The sequence below is a fragment of the Portunus trituberculatus genome, chromosome 8 (genome assembly GCF_017591435.1).
Source record: "Portunus trituberculatus isolate SZX2019 chromosome 8, ASM1759143v1, whole genome shotgun sequence".
Taxonomy (NCBI): Eukaryota; Metazoa; Arthropoda; class Malacostraca; order Decapoda; family Portunidae; genus Portunus; species Portunus trituberculatus.
Genome location: NC_059262.1, coordinates 3,634,045 through 3,657,878, shown reverse-complemented (window position 1 = coordinate 3,657,878; position 23,834 = coordinate 3,634,045). Strand labels below are relative to the sequence as shown.

The following is a 23,834-nucleotide window of genomic DNA, read 5'->3' as shown; positions in this document are numbered from 1 at the left end:
GGGGACATGTAGTAGTACAAGGTGGAGGAGGAGGAAGAGATGCAATAGTAAAGGGTGGTGGAGGAGGAGGAGGAGGAGGAGGAGGAGGAGGAGGAGGAGGAGGAGGAGGAGGAGGAGGAGGAGGAGGAGGAGGAGGAGGAGGAGGAGGAGGAGGAGGAGAAGGAGGAGATGCAGTAGTAGGTGGAAGAGAATGAGGAGGAGACACAGAGGTGGAGGAACAGGAGATACAGCAGCAGCAGAAGAAGGAAGAGGAGGAGGAGGAGGAGGAATATTAAGGGCACAGTAAAATAGCTTCTGAATATCTGACTTACTTCAACCTAACCTAATTGTAACTGTCTGTAGGGGTTTGTTTAACGTATATTCAAGCTATCTATAGGAGAGAGAGAGAGAGAGAGAGAGAGAGAGAGAGAGAGAGAGAGAGAGAGAGAGAGAGAGAGAGAGAGAGAGAGAGAGAGAGAGAGAGAGAGAGAGAGAGAGAGAGAGAGAGCAAACAAGACAAAAATAAAGAAAACCAATAAGACAGAGAAACACACACACACACACACACACACACACACACACACACACACACACACACACACACCTGGCACAAACAGTCACAACACAATGAGACTTGTTGCCAAATTTAGAGAAGTCTTCATCAATGGACAGCTCGAAGGACTCCACCGGCGGCTGCTTCTTCAGGTTACTCCAGTCCACACCATAGCTCACGTCCAGCTGTAGGATGGCCTGCCCCGCCCCATTGGCAACCACGTTCACCATCCCCCACACGTTCTGGATCTGTGGTGTGGAGGAGAGGGTGGTGATGGTGGTGGTGGTATTGATGTTTTTGTTTTTTGAGGTGTCTTGAAATATATTTATCTATCTATTTATATATTATTATTATTATTTTTTTTTTTGTGTGTGTGTGTGTATGTGCGTGTGTTTTTAAATGTTTTGAAATATAATAATGTTTTTTGTGTGTGTATTTTGATGTGTTTGGTGTATTTTGGGAGTGATTATACAAGACTCCAAAAAGACGCATAAATGGGCTGTTTGCTTCAACGTACAAGACACTAACTAACATCAGGGTGGCATTCAATGACATGGATAAGAGTATGATGAAAAAGATCATAACCACCATGATAAGACCTAGACTGGAAGTGGAATAAGCAGCAGTGGTGTGGCCACCATACAGCCAGAAGGACATCAAGAAGCTAAAAGGAATAAAGGACTGCTACAAAGATGGTGCCAGAAATAAAGGATCTTTCCTATGAAGAAAGGCTGAAGGAAATGTGTACCAACTTTGAAGGACAGACGGGAAAGAGAAAACCTAATAACTATGTATAAGTCAGTAAACTGTATGGAAAAGAGAGACAGACAAGACCTGGGATCACTGACAGAAGATGGAGATAAACAAATAAGAGGACATTCCAAGATCATGAAAAGTCAGTGAGTGAGGAATATTAAGAAGTTCAGTTTTCCACATAGGATGGTGGACACCTGGAACAGATAGAGTGAAGAGACTGTAACAGCAGAAAGTATGCACAAATTGAAGGAAAAGTTGGATAAAAGTAGATACGGAGACAGGACACTATGAGCCCCACTCGAACCCTGTAATATACAACTAGGCAAATACACACACACACACACAGACATACCCTTCACACTTACACACACAGAAATATCCTTCACCCTTATACACACACACACACACACACACCCTTCACCCTTACTCACACACCCACACACTATCCCTTACTCACACACACACACACAAACTCACCGGGATAATGTGCATCTCGGACACATTACTGGTGGATATGATGACATTATTGGGGTTGCGTCCCTTCTCCCCTGTCGCCTCCACTGTCACCTTCATGTCCGTGATGTCCCTCAGCCTGGCACGGTAGGAGTACTCTGTCAGCGCCTGCATGGCCACCAGTGTGTCCTGCAGGAGTGTGTGGGGAGGTGGTAAGACATTTGGAGGTTGTAAAGAAGTTATAAAGAAGTTGTAGTAAAATTATAAGTGAGGTTATGAGTAGTTGGAGGTTGTAGTGAAAAGGAGGATAAAGAAAAGGAGGGAAAATTAAAAGAAGGGAGGAATAGGAGGATAAAAGAAAAATTAAAAGAAGGGAGGAATAGGAGGAAATAGGAGAATGAAAAGATTAATGAAGAAGAGGAGGAGGAGGAAAAAGAAAAAAATGTGAATGAAGATGAAAAAGAGGAAGAGTAGAAGAAAGAAATGGAGAAAGAAAAAGAATAATAAAGAGAAAGAGAAGAAGTAGGTAAATGCCCACTACTACTATCCATCCAACCTTACCACAGTGGAAATGAACCCTCCGTCATGCATCCTCATAGCGTTCAGCCACTCCACGATCCGCTCTTGGTCCATATCCACTCCGTCACGAATCAGGTACACCAGGAGGGCATAGGAAGTCGCCTCTACTGCATGCGAATCCCACTTCTGCTCAAACTTTGGCTGGAGAAGATTACGTTGGTTGTTCTCATAGACTCGCTGGTTGGCCTCTATCTTCTCCCGTGACCAGTAGATCAGACCATCTGTTGGGGAGAGGGACAGGGAGTGAGTGAAGGAGTGACAGAGGGAGAGAGTGAGAGAATGAGGAAGTGGGAGAATGAAAGAGGAAGTGAGAGAGGTGAGAGATTAAGTTAGAGAATAGAGAAAGTGAGAGAATGAGAGTGAAAGAATAAGGTGAGAGAAAAGAAGTGAGAAAATACAAAAAGTGAGAAGCAAAAGCGAGAGAAAGGAGGAAGTGAGAGAATGAGACAGGAAGTGAGAGAATGATGGAGTGAAAGAATAAAAGAAAGCAAAAAAGAAGAGAGAGAGAGAGAGAGAGAGAGAGAGAGAGAGAGAGAGAGAGAGAGAGAGAGAGAGAGAGAGAGAGAGAGAGAGAGAGAGAGAGAATCAGTCAGAGCTTTTAATAATAATCTGGATAATGGATGCAGAGATGGAATACTATGAAATTGACCCCTTCCTGTAAATCATAACAAGGTAAACACAAGCAGGTACAAGTAAATAGAACTAGGTAAACACACACACACACACACACACACACACACACACACACACACACACACACACACACACACAAGTTCCCCAGACACTTACTCTCCCTCCTCTTCTTGCGATCCAGTTTGCCATACGCTGTTTCTTTCTCCATAGAGTTGGCGAGGGAGAGAGCGTACGCCACAATTGCCAGCTCGTATGGGTCCACTATGTACACCAGCTCCTTCTCCAGGTATCTGATTGGGGGGTTAAATTAGGTTAGGTTAGGTTAAGTTAGATTGGGTATACAGCACACCTTTTTTTTCTCTCTCTCTCTCTCTCATGGAAGAAGGAAAGGCTGACCAAAAGTAACAAAGATAATAGAAAAAAAATAAATAAATAAAAAATAAGTAAACAGGCCCACTTAGTTGCCAGCCCCCTTGCAGGTTTGATAGAGTTAGCCAAAAGAGGGACAAATGTCTTGAAAGATATACAAGAATGTCACTACCTCTCTCTCTCTCTGTTTACTTTCATATATTTTAATTTTGTTGTTTTGTTTTTCTCTTTTCTTACTTTTTATATATTTCTTCCTTTAATTCTCTGTATGCAAGACAATCATTATTTTCTTTTTCTATTTCCTGTGTGGCCTTGTAGATAAAAAAGCTAAATTAAATAAATAAGTAAATAAATGAATAAATAAATAATTGAGAGAGAGAGAGAGAGAGAGAGAGAGAGAGAGAGAGAGAGAGAGAGAGAGAGAGAGAGAAAAAAAGACAAAACAGACACAAACACACACAACCAGAAAATACCCCCCACAAAAACCCAACTCAACCCAATTCAACCTAACCTAACCTCACCTGACAGCCAGAGAGCGTGCGTTGTTAGCCTTGGCCCGCACACCACCCTGCAGTGTGTTAATAGTCTGCTCTAGGGTGATGAGACACTGCGCCGTCAATGTTATGTTCTTCTGGCCCCTCCACTGCAGCCCATACATGTACGGAGACGCCTTCTTGTCCAGTGGGATGCGTTCATAGTGAGGTGTCTCCCTGAAGGCGCCGGTTGTGGAGTTCTGCCAGCGGATCATCCACGCCACGGCCTTCGATATGATCTCCGGTTCAATGTACAATAGGTTCTCCCAATCCTGGAACTGTGCCTGCTGCAGTGTGCGTGTTGTCCATGCTGTCAGCCTGCCGGGGAGGTAGTGGTGGTGGTGTGTTGCCTGCTAGTGGCGTTATGTTTTACCTAGCTTAACCTTACCTAACCAACCAAACTTAAACCATGCCCAATATAACCTAACAAAAAAAAAAAATAAATAAATAAATAAATAAATAATTAAAATAAATAAATAAATAAATAAATAAATAAATAAATAAAAAATAAATAAATAAATAAAATATAATAAACCCCAAAAAGCACAACTAAACCCACCAAAACACAACACACCCCCCCCAAAATCCACCAAATTAACACCACTTACACCCTGGCACACACACACACACACCTGAAAGCAACAACCCCAACATCCTGCCCAACAAACAAACACACACACATATGTACACCCCACACCCCAAAAAAGTAAAATAAATAAATAAATAAATAAAAAACTTACATTCTGGTCCAACACCCCCTCCCCCCTTCCTTACCAAACACTAGGTCCAGCAGTGTCCCAGTTGCTAAAGGCCCCCTCAGCACTGAACCGGTACATGATGGCAGCCAGTTCCACGTTGAGCTGGTCGAACACATCCTCGGCAATGTCAATTTGGTCCAGCTGGTTGGTGAGGCGCAAGTAATGTAAGGTCCACAGGTTGGCACCAAAGTTAAAGGTCGACGCTTCTGTTCCTCTCAGTTCCTTCCGTAGCATTTGCATTGTGTCCACGGGTTCCTGTGTGGTGGTGGCAGCAGTGGTAGTGGTGGTGGTGGTGGTGGTGGTGGTGGTAAAAATGTGGGTTTTGTTATTTATTTTTGCTTATTCTATATCTTAAATGGTCTCTATCAAGCACATACATACATATAAACACATTCACATAGTCCTCTCTCTCTCTCTCTCTCTCTCTCATATACAAACAGTCCTTTCCTTCTCTTTGTCACTATCTTTCTCTATCACACACATATACAAACAATCCTTCCTCTCTTTCTCCCTCAAACACACACAAAAACAAGACAATCTTTTCTCTTTCTCTCTCACACATACACAAAAACAGTTTTCTCTTTCTCTCTTCCATACACAAACAGTTTCTTTTCTCTTACTCTCTCAAACACACATTTACATGCAAGACGATCCATTTTCTTTTTCATTCTATTACAAGACAGTTTTTTTTTCTTTCACACTCTCACTGTCTCACACACACACAGTACTTCCTTATACCAGACTGTCACACACACATTCACACACGCACCCTTACACCCCACTGACACACATACACACAAACATACAAACACATCCTTACACCACAAACCCCAAAAACTCACCCCAAATGGGAATGATGGCCCAACCACATCACCACAGAGGGACACATGGCCACGCGGGGAGCCGGCCACGAAGCGACGCAGGATACTAAGAGGGATAACATAGGACTCCTCCACTATGATGTCCATGTACTCATAAACCACAGCTCGGTTCTTCAAGTCCAGCAGGATGGAGGTGTGGCGGTCAATGGTGGCACCCTCTGGCTGTAAGATGCAGGGGGTGGGATGAGGAATGAGGGTGTTAGGGAAGTTAGGAAGGTATTAGGGAAGTTAGGAAGGTGTTAGGAAAGGTATGAGGGTGTTAGGAAAGGTGCTAAGTAGAGGTATGGATGTGTGGAGCTGAGGTGGTTGTGATGGTTGTGATGGTACTGGGGGTGATAGTGGTGAAGGTGTGAGGTGTGGTTGTGGTGAAGAGGTATGGGGGTGTTAGGGAAGAAAGGGGTGTTGGGGTAAGGTATGGGGGGTTGTAATGAAGGTATAGGGTGTGGTGCTGTGGTGGTTGTGATGCTGTGAGGGTGATGGTAGTGAAGATGCTGTGAGGGTGATAGTAGTGAAGGAATGGGGTGTGTGGTTGTGGTGAAGGAATGGAGGTGTGGTGGTAGTGAAGATACTCAAAAACTCAATCAACTGACAATGAAAAAAAAAAAAAAAAAAAAAAAAAACTTATTTTCAGTCTATTTCAGTATTAAACCTCTTATTTTCAAGCTACCTCAGTATCAAACCTCTTCTTTTCAGGCTACCTCAGTATTAAATCTCTTCTTATTTTCAATCTACCTCAGTATTAAATCATTTCTTATTATTATTATCATTATTATTACCTCGACAGTGAGAGTGGCGGTCTCCTCATCTCGGCCAATCTGGGTGATGGCGGACACAGTGAGCTCAATCTCCCCATGGTCCACTGCGGCCACGATAGGGAAGATCACCTCCACACTGCTGTCTGCGTCCACCTGCCGGGGTAACCAGGGTGTGAGGTGAAGGGCGGAAAGGTTTGGTTAGGTTTCGTTAAGTTAATCAATTCAAAACACATCAAAACGCATCCAAACGCACCAAAATACTGCCATTACACACCCAATTTATGTAAGGTTTATCAATTCTAAACATACCCAAACACACCCAAACAAACCCAAATATTGCCAAAACACAACCAAACACACCAAAATACTATTACCAAAATAATACTGGTGTGAAAACTGGAATATATTGTGTTTGGAAGTGTGTGGTGTGAAAACTGGAATATTGTGAGTGCGTTTGGAAGTGTCTAATGTGAAAACTGAATATATTGAGTGTGTTTTGAAGTGTGTGGTGTGAAAACTGGAATATTGTGAGTGCATTTGGAAGTGTCTAATGTGAAAACTGAATATATTGAGTGTGTTTGGAAGTGTGTGATGTGAAAACTGGAATATTTTGTGTTTGGAAGTGTGTGGTGTGAAAACTGGAATATTGTGAGTGTGTTTGGAAGTGTTTGGTGTGAAAACTGGAATATTGTGAGACCGTTTGGAAGTGTGTGGTGTGATAACTAGAATATTGTGAGTGTTTGGAAGTGCCTGGTGTGAAAATTTGAATACAGTCAGCATATCTGGAATCATGCGTGAAAACTGCAACAAAACGAACCGAAACAAGGTGCTGGTGGTCGCCTTCCTTAATCCGTGGCCTGTAGAAGTCCACCACCCCATAGTCCTCCACCACCACAAAGCGATGGGTGTCCGCCCCGTGCAGCACCAGCAGGATCATCATTTCTTGTGGCAGGTTATTGAAGACCATTATCCTCATGCCGACCTGCTCTCCGCGTCTGCAGGAGTCTGGCATCTCTAGGGATATGTACATTGGCGGCATGGCAGAGTACTGACGGAGAGAGAGAGAGAGAGGGAGGGGATGTGTGAATGGATAAAGTACTGTGTGAGATTATTATTTATTATTTCATTTATTTATTCTTTTATTCTGTTATTTCATGTATTTTGATGTTTTCTTTCTGTTTACTAATGATGTATGCATAATTAGTACTAATGAGAGAGAGAGAGAGAGAGAGAGAGAGAGAGAGAGAGAGAGAGAGAGAGAGAGAGAGAGAGAGAGAGAGAGAGAGAGAGAGAGAGAGAGAGAGAGAGAGAGGAAGTAAAGAAAGAAAAGGAGAGGAAAAGAAAAAAAGAAAAAAGAAAAAGAAAAAGAAAAAATTACAATCACACACACACACCTCCTGCGGTTCATCGATAAGACCAAACCCGAACTCCTGGGAGACACTGAAGGCGTTGAGAACATAGGGGTCGTCCACCTTGGGGAGCTCTATGCTGTTCTGCTCATGTCCCTTGTGCCCTGCGGATCAAGGCGGATTAAGACGGATTGCCTCGGATTTGCCTGGATTTTGAAGTAGTGTGTTGTTGAGTGTTGTGTCTGTGTTAATTTTTTTTATTTATTTGTTTTTTTCAGATAAGGATTTATGAAGTGATGTTTTAAATGTTGTGTTTTGTGTGTCTCATATTTTTTGGTAAGATGACAATTTTGTGAGAGAGAGAGAGAGAGAGAGAGAGAGAGAGAGAGAGAGAGAGAGAGAGAGAGAGAGAGAGAGAGAGAGAGAGAGAATGGTAAGGAAAAACAAAAAAACAAAAATGACAAAAACACAATTCAAAATGCAAAGAAAAAAAATAAGAAAAACAATCATAAGCTTAAAACAACACACACACACACACACACACACACACACACACCAATGTTTATGTCGAGCCACAGCCAATCGCCGTCTTCCGTGTCAAAGAAATCGGAGAACTTGACGTAACGATGGATGCGGAAGTCCACCTCTGTGTCAGCCAGCCGGTCACCACCTGTTGGACGGACAGATGGATGGATGGGTAGGTTAGGTTAGGTTGGATGAATGGATGGATAGATATTATAGATAGATAGAAAGGAAGGAAGGAAGGAAGGAAAGAAAAAAGGAAGGAAGGAAGGAAGAGTATGTGTGAAAATTGTAGTAGTAGTAGTAGTAGTAGTAGTAGTAGTAGTAGTAGTAGTAGTAGTAGTAGAGAAACAATAATTACATCTATGCATAATGGAATAATGCAAAAATCACTACTACTACTACTACCAATACTATTATTACTTCTAATAATAATAATAGTAATAGTAATTCTATCTGGATCAAATAAACAATTAAAACAACAACAAACAATAATCAATTAATAACCACACTATAACAAAGTAAACAAACAAAAAACCAATACAGAAAACAATAGCAAAAAATCAAATAAATAAATAAATAAATAATAAAATAAAATAAAAAATAAAAATAAATAAAACAACAACAACAACAACAACAACACTCACAGTCGACCTCATCATAGTTATCGGCACAGTCTGAGATGCCGTCACAGCGCTTGTAGGTCTGGTAGCAGCCGCCCATCAGACACGGAGAGTAGCCCTGGCTCTCATTGCACACGTTATCTACACACACACACACACACACCACATTATTATTTCAGGAAAAGTCAATCAGAAAACCTTAGAGTAACTTAATCAAATCCCTTCAGTACAGTGACACATTTTCACCTTGGGATTTGTGTACAGTTAGACCATTTTATTTACACTTACTATTATTCAAGAAAAAAATAAGTAAAAGAAAGCTTCGAGTAACTTAATCCCTTCAATAATGGGACACATTTTTACCTTGGGATTATTTACAAACACATCAAACTTCAGGGAACGTCATGAAAAAAAGCCTAGGGTAACTTCATAAACTCCTTCAATAATGGAAGGACACATTTTTACTTCAAGATTTATGTATTAGACCATTTTATTGACATTAGGAAGAGTCTATGAAGGTCAGATGATTAATGGCAAGTCTTCACTATTCTAATCCCCCACATGAGTCTCTGAAGCTCTATAAAATTGACAGATAGTAAGCAGAATGAATATGTTAATACGTCATGGTACTGAAAGGGGTTAAAGAAAATAAAATGAATAAAACCAGAATAAAATAAAATAAATAAATAAACAAAATAAATAAAACTAGATAATAAAATAAAACTAGTGAATATTAGGGGATAACAATACTTAAACCAAAATTCCTTGAGGCAAAACTATTATTTAGAAATGCCTTCCCCTCTCACTACGACAATTTTCCAAGACCACAGAAACAACTAGCCAGCCCTGCCTCACACCTCACTCACCCTCCCAGCCTCTACCTTGCCTCTCCCACACCACACACACCCTCCCAGTCCACCCCTTCCTTCTTCCACACCTCACACACCCTCCCAGCCTCCAACCCTGCCTCTCCCATGACTCCCCCAGCCACCACTTACTCTCATATCCAGGCACGACACCCAGAGTAGCGTCACTGAATATTACAAGGCCGCTGAAATTAAAGGTTCTGTTTGAGTCGGGCCCATAGTTTCCTGACGTGTAGTACTCCACCTCCTCTGGCTGGAATCCCTCTCTCGGCCGCCATGCCATCTTGTGTAGAGCTCTGGGGGTGAAATGGTTAGGTTAGGTTAGGTTAAGTTAGGTTAGGTATTTGAGGGTTTAACGAGTGGATTTCATGGGTACGCCAAGGGAAGGTAAGGTTAGATTAGGTTAGGGGTGATGAGTGGTGGTTTAAAAGGTATAGGAAGAGGAAGAGGAAGAGGAAGAGGAAGAAGAGGAGGAGGAGGAGGAGGAGGGGGTGTTAGAGTAGCTTGTGGGTTGTAAGAGTGAGTTAAATTGGTTATATATTTTGTCTATTCAATTTCTCTCCTCAAAACACACCTGGTATTATTACTGAATCCATGGAGGGAGTTGAGGACTGAGGCATGGGAGAGCTCGTTGCCTCCCCTCATGGCATAGGTGAACTCGCGCACCCCAGACACACCATAGAAGGCCCCAGCAGTGCTGTATGTGCCCAGCTCCACCGAACGCTTGCTGTGGTCCTTGTCCTGGTTGATGACTAGCTTGGCCTGGGGAGGGAATGGTGTGTGCGTGAGGGAAGGAGAGAGTGAGTGTGGGTGGGTGTGTGTGGTGATACTGGTTGATTGAAAGAGGGAGGGTGAGAGGTTTGGAATGTGTTTGTTTGTTTGAGTGAGTGAGTGAGTGAATGATGAATTAACAGAGAAAAGTGAGTTTGAATGAGCAAGTGAACCAAACTCAACCAAAATTTGAACCTAACCTAACCTAACTTTAATCCCTTCCCCAAAACAAACCTTATGCTGAAAAAGATGAAGAAAAAAGAAGAAAAAGAAGAAAACATTAACAAGAACAGTAATGCAATGAAAACAACCCAAACAAAATTGAAAACTAATCCAATTTAAATCCAACCCAATCCAAACCAAAAAAATAATAAAAAAAAAAATAAAAAAAAAAAAAAAATAAAAATAAAAAATAAAAATAAATAAATAAATAAAATAAAATGCAATAACAAATAAAAACAATAATAATAATAATAAAAATAAAATAAATAAACTAAACCGACCCAAACCCAACCAAAATCTAACCTCTTCCACCCCTTAAAAAGAAAATAACAATAAATAAATAAATAAATAAATAAATAATAATAACAATAATCAAATCAAATAAATATCAAAATAAAAAAATTATGAAATGAAAAGAAAAAATAAATAAATAGTCGAGCCCTATCCTAACCTAAAAGAAAAAAAAAAAATAAAATAAAATAAAAGAAATAAATAAAGATGCCATTAACAGAGTCAGAATAAATAAATAAATACCCAAACCCTAACCTACCTTAATCTAACCCCAAACTAACCTAACCTAACCTAACCTAACCTTGTGGCGTGAGATGCCGTCAACAGGGATGGTGATACAGTCGGATATGATCTCCTGGGTCTGGGTGAGGTGGTACACAAATATCCGGAACGCAGGGGCCATCTCGGAGCTGACCGGCACTGACATGGTCTTGACGCTGGCCCGGCTTGTGGTGTCCAGAACCTCCTTGCCAGCGAAAAGGATCATGTCCTTAGCCATCACCTAAGGGTAAATAAAGGGGATTAGAAGGGGTATAAGGGGATTAGAAGGGGTATAAGGGGATTAGAAGGTGAATAAGGGGATTAGAAGGGGATATAAGAGAATTAGGTGTATAAGAGGATTAGAAGGTGCATAAGGGGATTAGAAGGTGTATAAGAGCATTAGAAGATGTATAAGAGGATTACAAAGTTCAAAGGTAGTGTATAAGTATTCAGGGTAGGTTTTAATGGTAAAAAAAAAAGGGGATTAGATGTATAAAGGGGATTAGAAGGTTCAATGTGTGGTATATAAGGGTTTAGAAGAAGGTTTTAGTGGTAAAGAAAAGGGATTAGAAGGTTTGAGAGAAATTCTTATAGGTAAAGAAAGGGATTAAACAGTTCTGAGGTTTTATGGGTAAAGAAAGGGAATTAGAAGGTTCAAGTGGTGTGTATAGGAGTTCAGAGGAGAATTAAGGGATAAAGAAAGGTTATTAAAAGGTTCAAGGGAGGTTTTGCAGGTATAAAAAGGGATTTGATAGTTGAGAAGAGGTTTTATGGGTAAAGAAGGGATTAAAAGGTTCAAGTGGTGTGTATGAAGGTTCAGGGTAGGTTTTAAGGGTAAAGAAAGGTCATCACACACACACACACCAAGACTCACCAGGTAGATGAAAGACTCCATGTTAAAGTTGGAACGGACATGAAAAACGACAAACTCCCCAACCGTCACTCCCTTGCTGCTCGTCTCCACTCCGATGTACTGTTTCTGTGGGGTCAGGTCAGGTCAGGTAAAATAAATAAATAAATAAAATAAAATAGAAAGAATAAAAAAAAAAAAATCCAGACTATCTTATCTCAACAAAAAAAAGAAAGAAAATAAAGTAAAAAATAATAATATAACAAAAAGTTGACTATACCTTATATCACATTTCTATTTTCCTATTTTTCTTTATTTATTTTTTTATGTCGTTAGGTTAAATAGATTGGCAGTTTTATTTATCTATTTTATTTATTTATTTATTTTAGGTTAGGTTAGGTTAGATTGACGTATCTATCTATTTTTTTTATTTATTATTTTTTTTCTTATGTCGCTAGGTTAAATAGATTGGCAGTTTTATTTATCTATTTTATTCATTTTAATTTTTTAGGTTAGGTTAGGTTAGGTTTGGTTCATGTTTGTATTTATCTATTTATTTATTTATTTTTCTTATGCCATTAGGTTAGACAGATTGGCAGTTTTATTAATTCATTTTTTCCCGGTTAGGTTCGGTTAGATTGACGTTTGTATTGATCTGTTTCCTTTCTTTATTTCTATTTTCAAGTCATTAGGTTAGATAAAGTGCCATTTTTATTTATTTATTTGATTTGATTTTCCAGGTAAGGTTTGGTTAGATTAACATTTTTATTGATCTATTTTCTTTCAGGTTCGGTTAAGTTAGACAGATTAGCATTTCTATTTACAGGCAACTCTTGATTTACGCGTGGTTAATTTACGAGTTTTTGTTAATACGCGACCGAATTTTTTTTTATAATTAACTAAAATTTGCGCGAACGGTTTGCTTATACACGATTTGGACCGCATCCCATATCTCCCTATTATCTAGTGTTTCTTATGAGAATTACAAGTTTGTTTTACGTGAATTTTGAAATACACAATGCCTCTTGGAATGCATCTATCGTATAAATCGAGTTACCTGTAGTTTGTTTATTTATTTTTCTCAGGTTAGGTTAGATTAGATTAATGTCTTTATTCATTTATTTTCCTTCAGGTTCAGTTAGATTAAATAGATAGATTGACACCCTTATTTATTTTTTTTTCATACGTCTTTAAATTGCATAGATTGGCATTTCTATTGATTTATTTTCTTTCTATTTATGTTAGGTTAGATTTGATTGACATTTCTATTGATCCATTTTTCTTTCAGGTTTGGTTAAGTTAGATAGATTGATGGCTTTACTTATTTATTGATTCACGTTGTTGTTTCCACTTCATTGTACTGCTTCTTTCTTTTATGTAAGAGCGGAAAAACTGGCCAAAGAGACGAGAATTATTAAACAAAGAAGGCCCACTAAGATGCCAGTCCCCAAACAAAGTCATGAGAGTTAGGTTAAGTAAAATGTCTCTCTCTCTCTTTCTCTCTCTTAATCTATCAGTGTATTTGTCTACTTCTCTCTCTACATTCCTGTCTGTTTGTATACATCTCTCTCTCTCTCTCCTTACCCTGGGGGAGTAGTATGCTATGCCCTGGGCGCTGGCAGCGGCTGTGTCACCCTCGTCATCCTGGTAGGAGGCGGAGAGGACGAGACCACTGGTCGTTTCTGGGAGGTCCATCGTAAAGTGGAACACACCCTTGTCACGGTATTTCTGTGTGAGGAGAAGCGGTGTAATGGTGGTGGTGTGGAAGAAAGGTTGTAGTGTGTGTGTGTGTGTGTGTGTGTGTGTGTGTGTGTGTGTGTGTGTGTGTGTGTGTGTGTGTGTGTTGGCATTTCTTTTGTTTGAACATGTATGCTAAAAAAAATAATGAAATCTCAATCTCCCTCTCTCTCTCTCTCTCTCTGAAAAAGGAAAATTGAAAACCATGTCTATATTCATCATTTTCTCTCTCTCTCTCTCTCTAGTATCCAAAACACTCATCACACAATCAAAACCTCAATGAAACAACCCTAAACCACCAAGCAATCAAACAACCCCAAACTCATATCAACCCCCAAATAACCCCATCGCACCTGCCTCAAGACCTCCAAACCTCTATCTTCCATTTCCAACAACCCCAAAACAGCCCCAACCCCTCAAAACAACCCTTACCCTCTACTTAAAATGCCTCCAAACCTTGATCTTACACCCCTAACAACCCAAAACCCCAAAACAACCCCTTATTCTTTACTTAACATCCCCAAACCTCTACTTAATACCTAACAACCCCCAAACCACCCCAAAAAACCCTTAACCTTTACTTCAACACCTCCAAAACCTCAAACAGCCCACCTCAAACTGCTGGTTCCGCACAAACAGGTCCATTTTCCGCTGCACCAGTTCGTCGCCAGTCAGAAAACGCGAGCCGGATTCGTAGTCAAAGTTGTAGTTGTAGTCGAAGGCAGTGGGGTCGTAGTCAGGGTCCTCCGCCTTCAGTGCCTCCAGACGCTTGTTGTATTTCCACGATTCATCAAGGAACTCTGTCTCCTCCTCCTCAACAGTCACTTGTGGGATCTGTGGGGTTAGGTTAAGTTAGATTGGGTTTGGGGCATTCCACTTGAACCTTCTAATTCCATTTCTTTACCCACCCATAAAACCTCTTTTGAGCTTTCTAATCCCTTTCTGTACATGCAAAACTTCTCACAAACCTTCTAATCCCCTTTACCACTGAACCCTCCTCTGAACCCTTACAGACCCCAATTGAACCATATAATACTCTTAAACACCTTCTAATCCTCTTTAGTTACCCTTAGGTGATGGCTAAGGACATGATTCTCTTTGCCGGCAAGGAGGTTCTGGACACCACAAGCCGGGTAAAGGGAGGAAAGGGCAGCTAATGGGTGGAAAACAAACAGTGCTTCCTATTATACTCTTCAAGCATGCCCAAAGGTGCTACAGAAAAAGGTCGGCTGGCAGTTGGGTGGGATTAATTTGGGTTATTTTTTTCTTCTTATTTTATCTTACTATTTATTTTTATTTTAGGGGGAAGGGACAGTTGGCTTGTGTTGGATTAATTCGGTTAGGTGAGGTGAGGTGAAGATCTATGAGGTGGTTAAGTTAGGTTAGATTTACATTTATTTGTTTCTATACTATTATTTTTCTTATTATTTACACCTCACCTCCACTTGAAAAACAGTCTGCCGTCCACCTCCGCTCAGCACAGCCTCCGCCTTCACCACCAGCCTAGACATGGCAAGCTTCTCCTGTGACAGTGGCATGAGGTCGTGGTAGGAGACAGCAACCTGGAGGAATGGAGGAATGAATCAGTGGAGGGAAGGAGGGAAGGAGGAAAGGAGAGAAGGAATAAAGGAATGGAGGAATAGAAGAGTGAAGGAGTCAAGGAATAAAGGAAAAGAGAAAAAAGGAATGAAGGAGTGGAGGGAGAGGAGGGAGAGGAGGAGGAAGACTAGTGTGGTTTGATGAAGTGAAAATAGTGATTGAATGATGGGTATAAGAAGACAAAAGAGGAAGAGGAAGAGGAAGAGGAATGATAGATGAAAAGAGGAAAATGAGTGAATAGATAGATAGATAAATAGATAAAGAAAACAATGCCAAAAAATACAAAAAAAACATGGAAAACAACAACACACACAACAAAAAAAAACACACACACACAGAAACCAACCAATCACAAACAAATCCACAAACAAAAACAAGAAACACTTCACCAAAACACAACCAGACAAACAAAACACACACACACAAAGTAACCAAACACATCCACAAACACAACCAAAACAAGATACACTTCACCAAAACACACCCAGACACCCACACACACACACACACACAGATAGATAAAGACTTACCGAAGCAGAGAAAGGCATGCCGGGTTTGAACACATAAGGTGGTGACCCGAGGAACATGCAGTTGATGGACGAGTTGATGATCTTAGCCATGGAGAAACCTGTACCATTAATCCCAGAGAAGGAATCCTGAATCTCCGCCTCCACTCTGATCTCCGACCCATCCAGCCTGGGGACCTTCCGAGCCACCGCGTCCATCGGGAAGCTGTACTCCGCCTCCGCATCCAGCTGTGGGGTGGATAATGGTTCATAATGTGGATTTTTTTTGTTATTTAGTGGGTATTTTGTGTTCTAGTGGGTGTTTTGATAGATGAGGTGTGTGTGTGTGTGTGTGTGTGTGTGTGTGTGTGTGTGTGTGTGTGTGTGTGTGTGTGTGTGTGTGTGTGTGTGTGTGTGTGGTAATGATCTCTGGTACACAAAAAATGGGGAACAGGAAGAGGAAGAGCAAGGAGAGTTGAAACGGGACGAAGAAGAGGAGGAAGACAAAAGGAGGAGGAGGAGGAGGAGGAGGAGGAGGAGGAGGAGGAGGAGGAGGAGGAGGAGGAGGAGGAGGAGGAGGTGAGGTTAGAACAAAAAAAGATCCAGAAAAAAAAAAAAAAATTATAAAGGAGATGAAGACAACATAAGAATAGGTTAGGTCAGGTCAGGTTAGGTTACATCAGATTAAATTTGATTAGGTTAGGCTAGATTAAATTGGGACAAAAATAAGAGGCAGAACAAAGTAAAGAAAAAAGATAAAAAGATAAAAATAAAGAGAAAAATAGAAAAACAATACATAGGAAGCTACACCAGGTTAGGTTATGTCACAACACAACACAACACAACACAACACACCAGTACTCACCGGGGCAAAATCCTGCTGCATGACGTACTTCCAGCGATCATCTTCAGGGCTGCGGATGAAGAGTTTGAGTGTGGCATTGCCATACGCACCCTTGTCATTGGAGAACTCACCCCCAACATCACCCACGATCTCAGAGTCAGTGTCCAGGAAGTATTTCGGCATAAACATCTTCACCTGCGGATTGGGATGGTGGTGGTGGTGGTGGTGGTGGTGGTGGTGGTAGTAGTAGTAGTAATGTTGTGGTGGTGGTGGTGGTTTGAAATTAGTAAGCATGAAGATTCTATTTCTTTATTCTACATTTTTTTTCATTCATTTATTCATTTACCTCATTTGCTTATTTAATTATTTACTTATCTAATTTTTTTGTATAGTGTGGCGTGGGGTGGTCCACAAGACTGCCTAACCTCCCCTAACCCAACCCAACCCTAACCTAACCTATCTAGATCTAACACAAACAAACCCAACCTAGCTAAACCTAACCTAACTTAACTTAAACCCAAATATCACCTAACCTAATCAAACCTTACAATCTAACCTAACCCAATCACACCCAATCTTAACTTTGACCAAACTTAACTAAATATGGCCACACAAACTTCAACCCCAAAACAAAACTAGGCTAAACCAATTTTTTTGCCTAATTTAACCTAACCCTACACATATCTAAACCTAACTAAGGCCACCGTGGTAAAGTGGAACCATGCGTGCTTTGGGGTCCGAGGGGTCTCCAAGTGCACGGGTTCGAATCTTGTCCACGGTCCGAGTGTAGGTTGGGCTTCCTCACTCGGGGCAACGGTTTCCTAGCGAGTGGGCTTTGAGATAGGAGGTACCACAAAAAGTATCCCCTTTAGCCCAGAAATTCCCGTTAAAAGCCCCAACTTAACCCATAACCACACCTAACCTAATTTAACCAAACCCTAACCTAACTTAAACCTAATGTAATCCTGAGCCAAACTTAACCTTACCTAACCAAACCATAACCTAACTTAAATCTAACTTAATCCCTTGCCAAAACTAACCTAAGCTAACCAAACCCTAACTTAATTTAAATCTAACTTAATCCCTTGCCAAAACTAACCTAAGCTAACCAAAGACTAGTACAACCTAACTTAAAACTAATCCAGATCAAATTTTTAACCTGACCACTCTAACAAAACAAGACCATAGCCTAACCTAACCTAACCTAAACCAACCAAACCCTAATGTATTCTAACCTTAAATGAAACCCAAAACCAACAAACCTAACCTAACCTAACCCAAACAAACCTTTATATATTCTTAACCTAAATCGAACCCAGACCCGTTTTTACCTAACCACACCAAACCTAACCTAACCCAACTAAACCCTCATGTATTCTAACCTAAATGAAATTGACCCAACTTAACCCAACCAAACCCTAATGTATTCTACCCTAAATTTAACTGCCCCAACTTAACCTAACCTAACCTAACCAAACGAAACCCTAATGTATTCTAACGTAAATATGACCAACCCAACTTAACTTAACTTAACCTAACCTAACCTAATCTAAATCTAATCTAACCAAATACAACCTAACTTAATATGACCTCACCCCAAACTTGACCTTACCTCAAATCGCGGGGTGTACCACTTCTCCACCTTAATGGGTTTGACCTCCTCCTGTCCGTTGACCAGTGCCTTGATGCCCCACCACCCCACCTTAGGCAGGAAGGGCAGGTCGAAGGACATGGACACCACCCCCACATTGGTAGGGCGTGAGGGCCACCGCCGCATCACATAGCCGTCGGGGTCCTTTAGGGTGGGTGGGGGAGGTGGTGTTTGAGTAAGCTTGTATTCTAAAAATGTTATATTGTTTTTTTGTTCTCTCTCTCTCTCTCTCTCTCTCTCTCTCTCTCTCTCTTTCGTCTTATTTTTTTTTTCTGTTTCTCTCTCTCTCTCTGTCTCTGTCACTCTCTCGTTTTTTCCTCTCTTGCTCTGTCGCTTTTTTTCTCTTGCTCTCTCACTTGTTTTTGTCTCTCATGCTCTTTTTTTTTCCCCTCTCCTCCCTCCTCCCTCTCCCTCTCTCTCTTTCTCTTTCTCTCAGCTGTTTTCCAAGGTGACAAATGACTACTCCAGGTTCTCAAGAGTTTTTGCTGTTAATAATGTAAAAATCTTGTTAACCTGTCACTGGAACCATAAAAACACCCTTAAAAACATTACTAACCAGGTTCTTAAGAGTGTTTCTGCTGTTAATAATGTAAAAATCTTGTTAATCCAATAAAAGAGATGAGAAAACAAAATAGACCAAAAAAGGAAAGAGAAGAAAGAGAAGAAAAAGATGATGATTTACTTGACTCACTTACTAATTTCAAGTTGGAATGGGAAAGAAAAGGAATAGAGAAACAAAAATAATAATACACACACACACAAAGAAAACATGAACACACAGACACATACATACAAGGAAAAATAGGAACACACATACACACAAACAGAAATAAACACACACACACACACACACACACAGTAGTGTCTGCAACGAGTGTGCATACTTTTAAAGCAAGATTGGTTAAGTGTAGATATGGAGACGGGGCCACACAAGCATATAGCCCAGGCCCTGTAAAACTACAACTAGGTAAATACACACACACACACACACAAACAAAACTAGCAACACAAAGACACCCAAACACACACACATACAAACAAAACTAGCAACACGCACAGACACAAACACACACAAACGAAAATAGCAACACACAAACACAAACAGAAACACACACACACACACACACACAATGACCCGACCCACCAGAATGAAGACGTCCACAGGGTCATCGTAGGGCTTGAGGTCAGTGGTGAGGAGGATGATTCTGAAGCGCACTGGTGGATGGGGGTCACAGCGAGGTCAAGGCAAGGTCACAAGACAAGGGAGAGAAATATGAACCCAGTGTAAATTAAACGATATTAGCAAAATGTATGTAAATGAACAGTGAATAAAGAAGCAAACAGAGTAGTGGGGAATTTAAACATCGGGAAAACAAAAGAAAGATAAATTGATGCGCAGAGGAAAAGAATAAAAAAAAAAAGGGGACAAAACAAAGATAAGATAATGGAACAAAGATAAACACAATGAACACAATAATAAAACACATGAAATACAGAAATCTTACAAAAAACACTCAAACAAAAATCAATAACATAAAAACACAAACAAATAAACACAACCCAAACACACACACACACACACACATACACACCCGTCTGCTCGCCAGTGTAGACGGGGCGATTGGTCTGAATGAGGATGGTGAGGAAGCGTCTAGAGAAGGCAAGCTGAGTGTCGTTGGCGAAGATGGTCCCTCCAACGGTGCCAGGGACGTTGCCTTCAATCCTTAGCCAGTAGTCCCCCCACACGCTGGTCCTCGGAATCTGGGACGGCAAGGCGGGTTAGGTGGACAGGTGATGAGAAGGATAAAAAGGAATAAATAGGATGACAAGGTGGATTAAATGAACAGGTGGTAATGGGAAGAATAAAAGGTAATAAATAGGAAGGCAAGATGGGTTAGATGGATAGGTGAAGAGATAATGGGAAGGATAAAAGGAATATAGAGGAAATGCTTAATAAAAAGGAGAAATGAGACAATGGTGGATAGGTGAGAGAAAATGATAGAGATAAAAGGAGAAAATAAAGAGGAAATGCTTGATAAAAAGAGAAATGAGACAATGGTGAAGGTAAAAGGAGAAAATAATGAGGAAATTGTAAAGATAACAGGAATAAATCATTAGGAAATGGTAGAGATACAAGGAGAAAATAAAGAAAATGGTAAATGAAAGGAATAAAGAAAATAGATAAAAGGAGAAAATAGAGGAAATGATAGATAAAAGGAGAAAATTAAGAGAAAAAAGGTTGATAAGAGGAGAAAATTGAGAAAAGGAACAGAAAAGATGAAACAAAAAGCAATGAATGAATACCAAAAATAAAATGATAGAAGGAAAAAATAAAATAAAAGAATAAGTAATAAAAAAATAGAGAATAATAATAATAATAATAATAATAATAATAATAATAATAATAATAATAACAATACAATATCAATAACATTATCACTATCTGTCTCACATGTCTGTCTGCCTCTGTCTCTCTCTCTAGATCCATTCAAGTCTCTCTCTCTCTCTCTCTCTCTCTCTCTCTCAGGTCCAATAAAGAGATATGATCACTTTTTCTACACAAGTTTGCATAGTCAGCTGTGAACAATGGCAATAACAATATCACTATCTCTGTGAAATGCCTGTACGAGGAGTGTCTGTCTGCTCGCTCGCTCTCTCTCTCTCTCTCTCTCTCTCACAGATCCATTAAAGTGTGTGCAAAGTCAGCTACAAACAAAAACATCAATACATCACAATCTCTATCTGAAGTACATGCAGGAGGAGTGTCTGTCTGTCTGTCTGTCTCTCTTTCTCTCTCACAGATCCATTAGAGTTTGCAAAGTCAGCTGCAAACAAAAACGACATCTATACATCACAATCTCAGTCTTAGTACCTGCAGAAGGAGTGTCTCTGGGTATCCCTTGATAACATTGCTCCTGGCTGCTGCTATCTCCACGCCATCCTTCCTCAGAAAGGCTCGCACGTCCACCGGATGGTCCAGGTACAGGATGGACACCACACACCGGTACACTGCCCCGGGAACAGTGCCCGCGGCGCCACTACAATGTGTGTGCTGGGGGGAGGTAGGTTAGGTTAGGTTAGGTTAAGGTTAAGGTTAGGTTGGTTGGGTTTAGTTCTGTTTCGTTTTGTTTTAGTTAGTTTGGGTTGGGTCAAGGTGGGGTGGAATGAGGTGGGGTGGGGTGGAAGGGAAAGTGAATGGATTGGGAAGAGAAAGGCACGGAAAGGAATGGAATGGAATGGAATGGGATGGGATGGGATGGGATGGGATGGGTTAGGCTAGGTTAGGTTTGAGGTTTGGGTTGGGGGAAGGGTGGGATGGGGTTGGGTAGCATGAAATGGATTAGCTCTGGGGTTAGGGTGGGTTGGGAGTGGGATGGGATGGGGTGGGACACGACAGAACAAAACAATACACACACACAAAAAAAAAAAAAAAAAAAAAAAAAAAAAAAAATGCAGAAAAATAAAAAGTAAATAAATAAATGCACAAAAAATAAAACAAAAACAAAAAAAAGCTCAAAAAATTAAACAGACAAAAACAAACTAACAAAAAGCTAAATAAATAGAAAAAAATAAATAAATAAAAAAACCCAAACACAAACAAACAGCAACCAAACAGCACTTACGGATGGTTGTATCTGTTCCTCATGCGCACTTCATTGTACAAAATATTCTTCCAGCGGTAATCTGACCCGTAGGGGATGCGTCGGTGGTCATCCTTGCTTGCCCCGAGATCCTGCCCCGCCACGCCCACCCCCTGCACCACCACCATCACCACAAGCACCGCCGCCGCCACCACACCCCTGCTGCTTGCCATTGCTCACCTGTGGACCGCGTTAATTAAAGTCATTATTTAGTATTAAGACACGTATTCCCTTAGTCTTTTTCTCCATTTCACTTTATTAACTCGCCTTACACCTGGTCACACCTGGCTGTCATCTTAACCCTTTCTGTACTAAGACATTTTTACTTTGATTTTTGCATATTAGACAATTTTCTTTGCATCAGGAAGGGTCTATGAAGGTCAGAAGATTAGTGACTAGTCTTTACTATTCTAAATCCCAACATATGTTTCCAAAGCTGTATAAAATCAAATAGTAACCAGAATGAATATGGAAACGTGTCCTGGTACTGAAGGGGTTAATGCAGATGAGTGAAGAGTGAGTGGTGAATAGTTTTGAGGTCTATGGGTGATGAATAACCTAACTTAACCAAACAGTAACCAGAATGAATATGAAAACGTGTCCTGGTACTGAAGGGGTTAACACAGATGAGTAACGAGTGAGTGGTGAATAATTTTAAGGTTTATGGGTAATGAATAACCTAACTTAGCCTGACCCAATAGTAACTAGAATGAATATGGAAACATGTTATGATACCAGGACACTTTTCCATATTCATTCTGGTTACTATTTGATCTTGCACAGCTTTGGAAACACATGCTGGGATTTAAAATAGTAAAGACTGTAGCCATTAATCTTTTGCCCTCCATAGAGCCTTCCTGATGCAAATACAATTGTCTAATCACACCTAAAAACCAAGGTAAAAAAAGTGTCTTAGTACTGGAAGGGGTTAAGATGAGACAGGTGTGAGCAAGTGTAAGGTGAGTTAATAAGGTGAAATGAATGAGAAAAGTAAGGAAATAATGATAAACTAACAAAAAAGACAAACTGCAAAGATACATTAAGTCTATTGCTACTGTTTTCAAGGTCTTGTCATTCATTTCACCTTTCTAATACTTGCTCATACCTGTCTTACACCTTAATTGGTCAGGTGTTAGTAATAGTACCTGTCACATATATAAATCAGGTCTCTCTCTCTCTCTCATTCATTTCCTCTTTCTATCTCACTTTACGTCTGTTCACACCTGCCCATTACCTTAATTAATTAGGTTCTAGTACTAATACCTGTTACAAATATGTTAGACCTATATTTTATTATCTATGTCTTCTATGTCCTTTTAGTGCATTTCAACTTCCTCATACCTGGCCATAACTGTCCACCTTCATTAGTCATGTTAGTGATAATGTTTGACAGGTAGAAGTGAATACCTGTGACAATATATTAGGTCCTTTATTTCCTATTTCATTATCATTATTTTCAAGGTTTTATTCATTTCACATCTGTCTGTACCTATTCATCTTAACCTTTAACCCCTTCAGTACTGGGACACATTTTTACCCGAGATTTGTGTATGATTAAGCCATTTTATTGACATTCAGAAGGGTCTATGGAGGTCAGAAGATTAATAGCCACAGTCTTCACTATTTTAACCCCTTCAGTGCTGGGACACATTTTTACTTTGGGATGTGTGTACTATAAGACCTAAAATTTAATTGACGTTAGGAAGGGTCTATGGAGGTCAGGAGATTAATGGCCAGAGTTTTCACTATTTTAATCCCCACGAGTTTCAGAAGCTGTATAAAATCATCCAATAGTAACCAGAATGAATATGGAAATGTGTCATGGTACTGAAGGGGTTAAAAAAGACAAGCA

The 23,834-nt window shown here is 40.3% G+C and overlaps 1 protein-coding gene across 1 annotated transcript in view; it reads right to left on the bottom strand.

Moving 5' to 3' along the window:
* The window catches only part of LOC123499257 (C3 and PZP-like alpha-2-macroglobulin domain-containing protein 8), a 30,110-nt gene that overhangs the window by 5,031 nt on the left and 1,245 nt on the right, over positions 1–23,834 (bottom strand). Inside the window, 27 exon segments of the mRNA XM_045247056.1 lie at positions 584–780; positions 1,766–1,930; positions 2,303–2,541; positions 3,110–3,243; positions 3,844–4,173; positions 4,630–4,868; positions 5,456–5,656; positions 6,271–6,402; positions 7,067–7,297; positions 7,644–7,762; positions 8,155–8,268; positions 8,768–8,884; positions 9,742–9,905; positions 10,184–10,371; positions 11,195–11,395; positions 12,029–12,133; positions 13,589–13,732; positions 14,354–14,575; positions 15,181–15,303; positions 15,871–16,095; positions 16,712–16,885; positions 18,303–18,485; positions 19,486–19,556; positions 19,934–20,102; positions 21,214–21,362; positions 21,365–21,393; positions 21,965–22,162. Coding sequence (XP_045102991.1) covers positions 584–780; positions 1,766–1,930; positions 2,303–2,541; positions 3,110–3,243; positions 3,844–4,173; positions 4,630–4,868; positions 5,456–5,656; positions 6,271–6,402; positions 7,067–7,297; positions 7,644–7,762; positions 8,155–8,268; positions 8,768–8,884; positions 9,742–9,905; positions 10,184–10,371; positions 11,195–11,395; positions 12,029–12,133; positions 13,589–13,732; positions 14,354–14,575; positions 15,181–15,303; positions 15,871–16,095; positions 16,712–16,885; positions 18,303–18,485; positions 19,486–19,556; positions 19,934–20,102; positions 21,214–21,362; positions 21,365–21,393; positions 21,965–22,155 — 4,556 coding nt within the window. The 5' untranslated portion in view covers positions 22,156–22,162.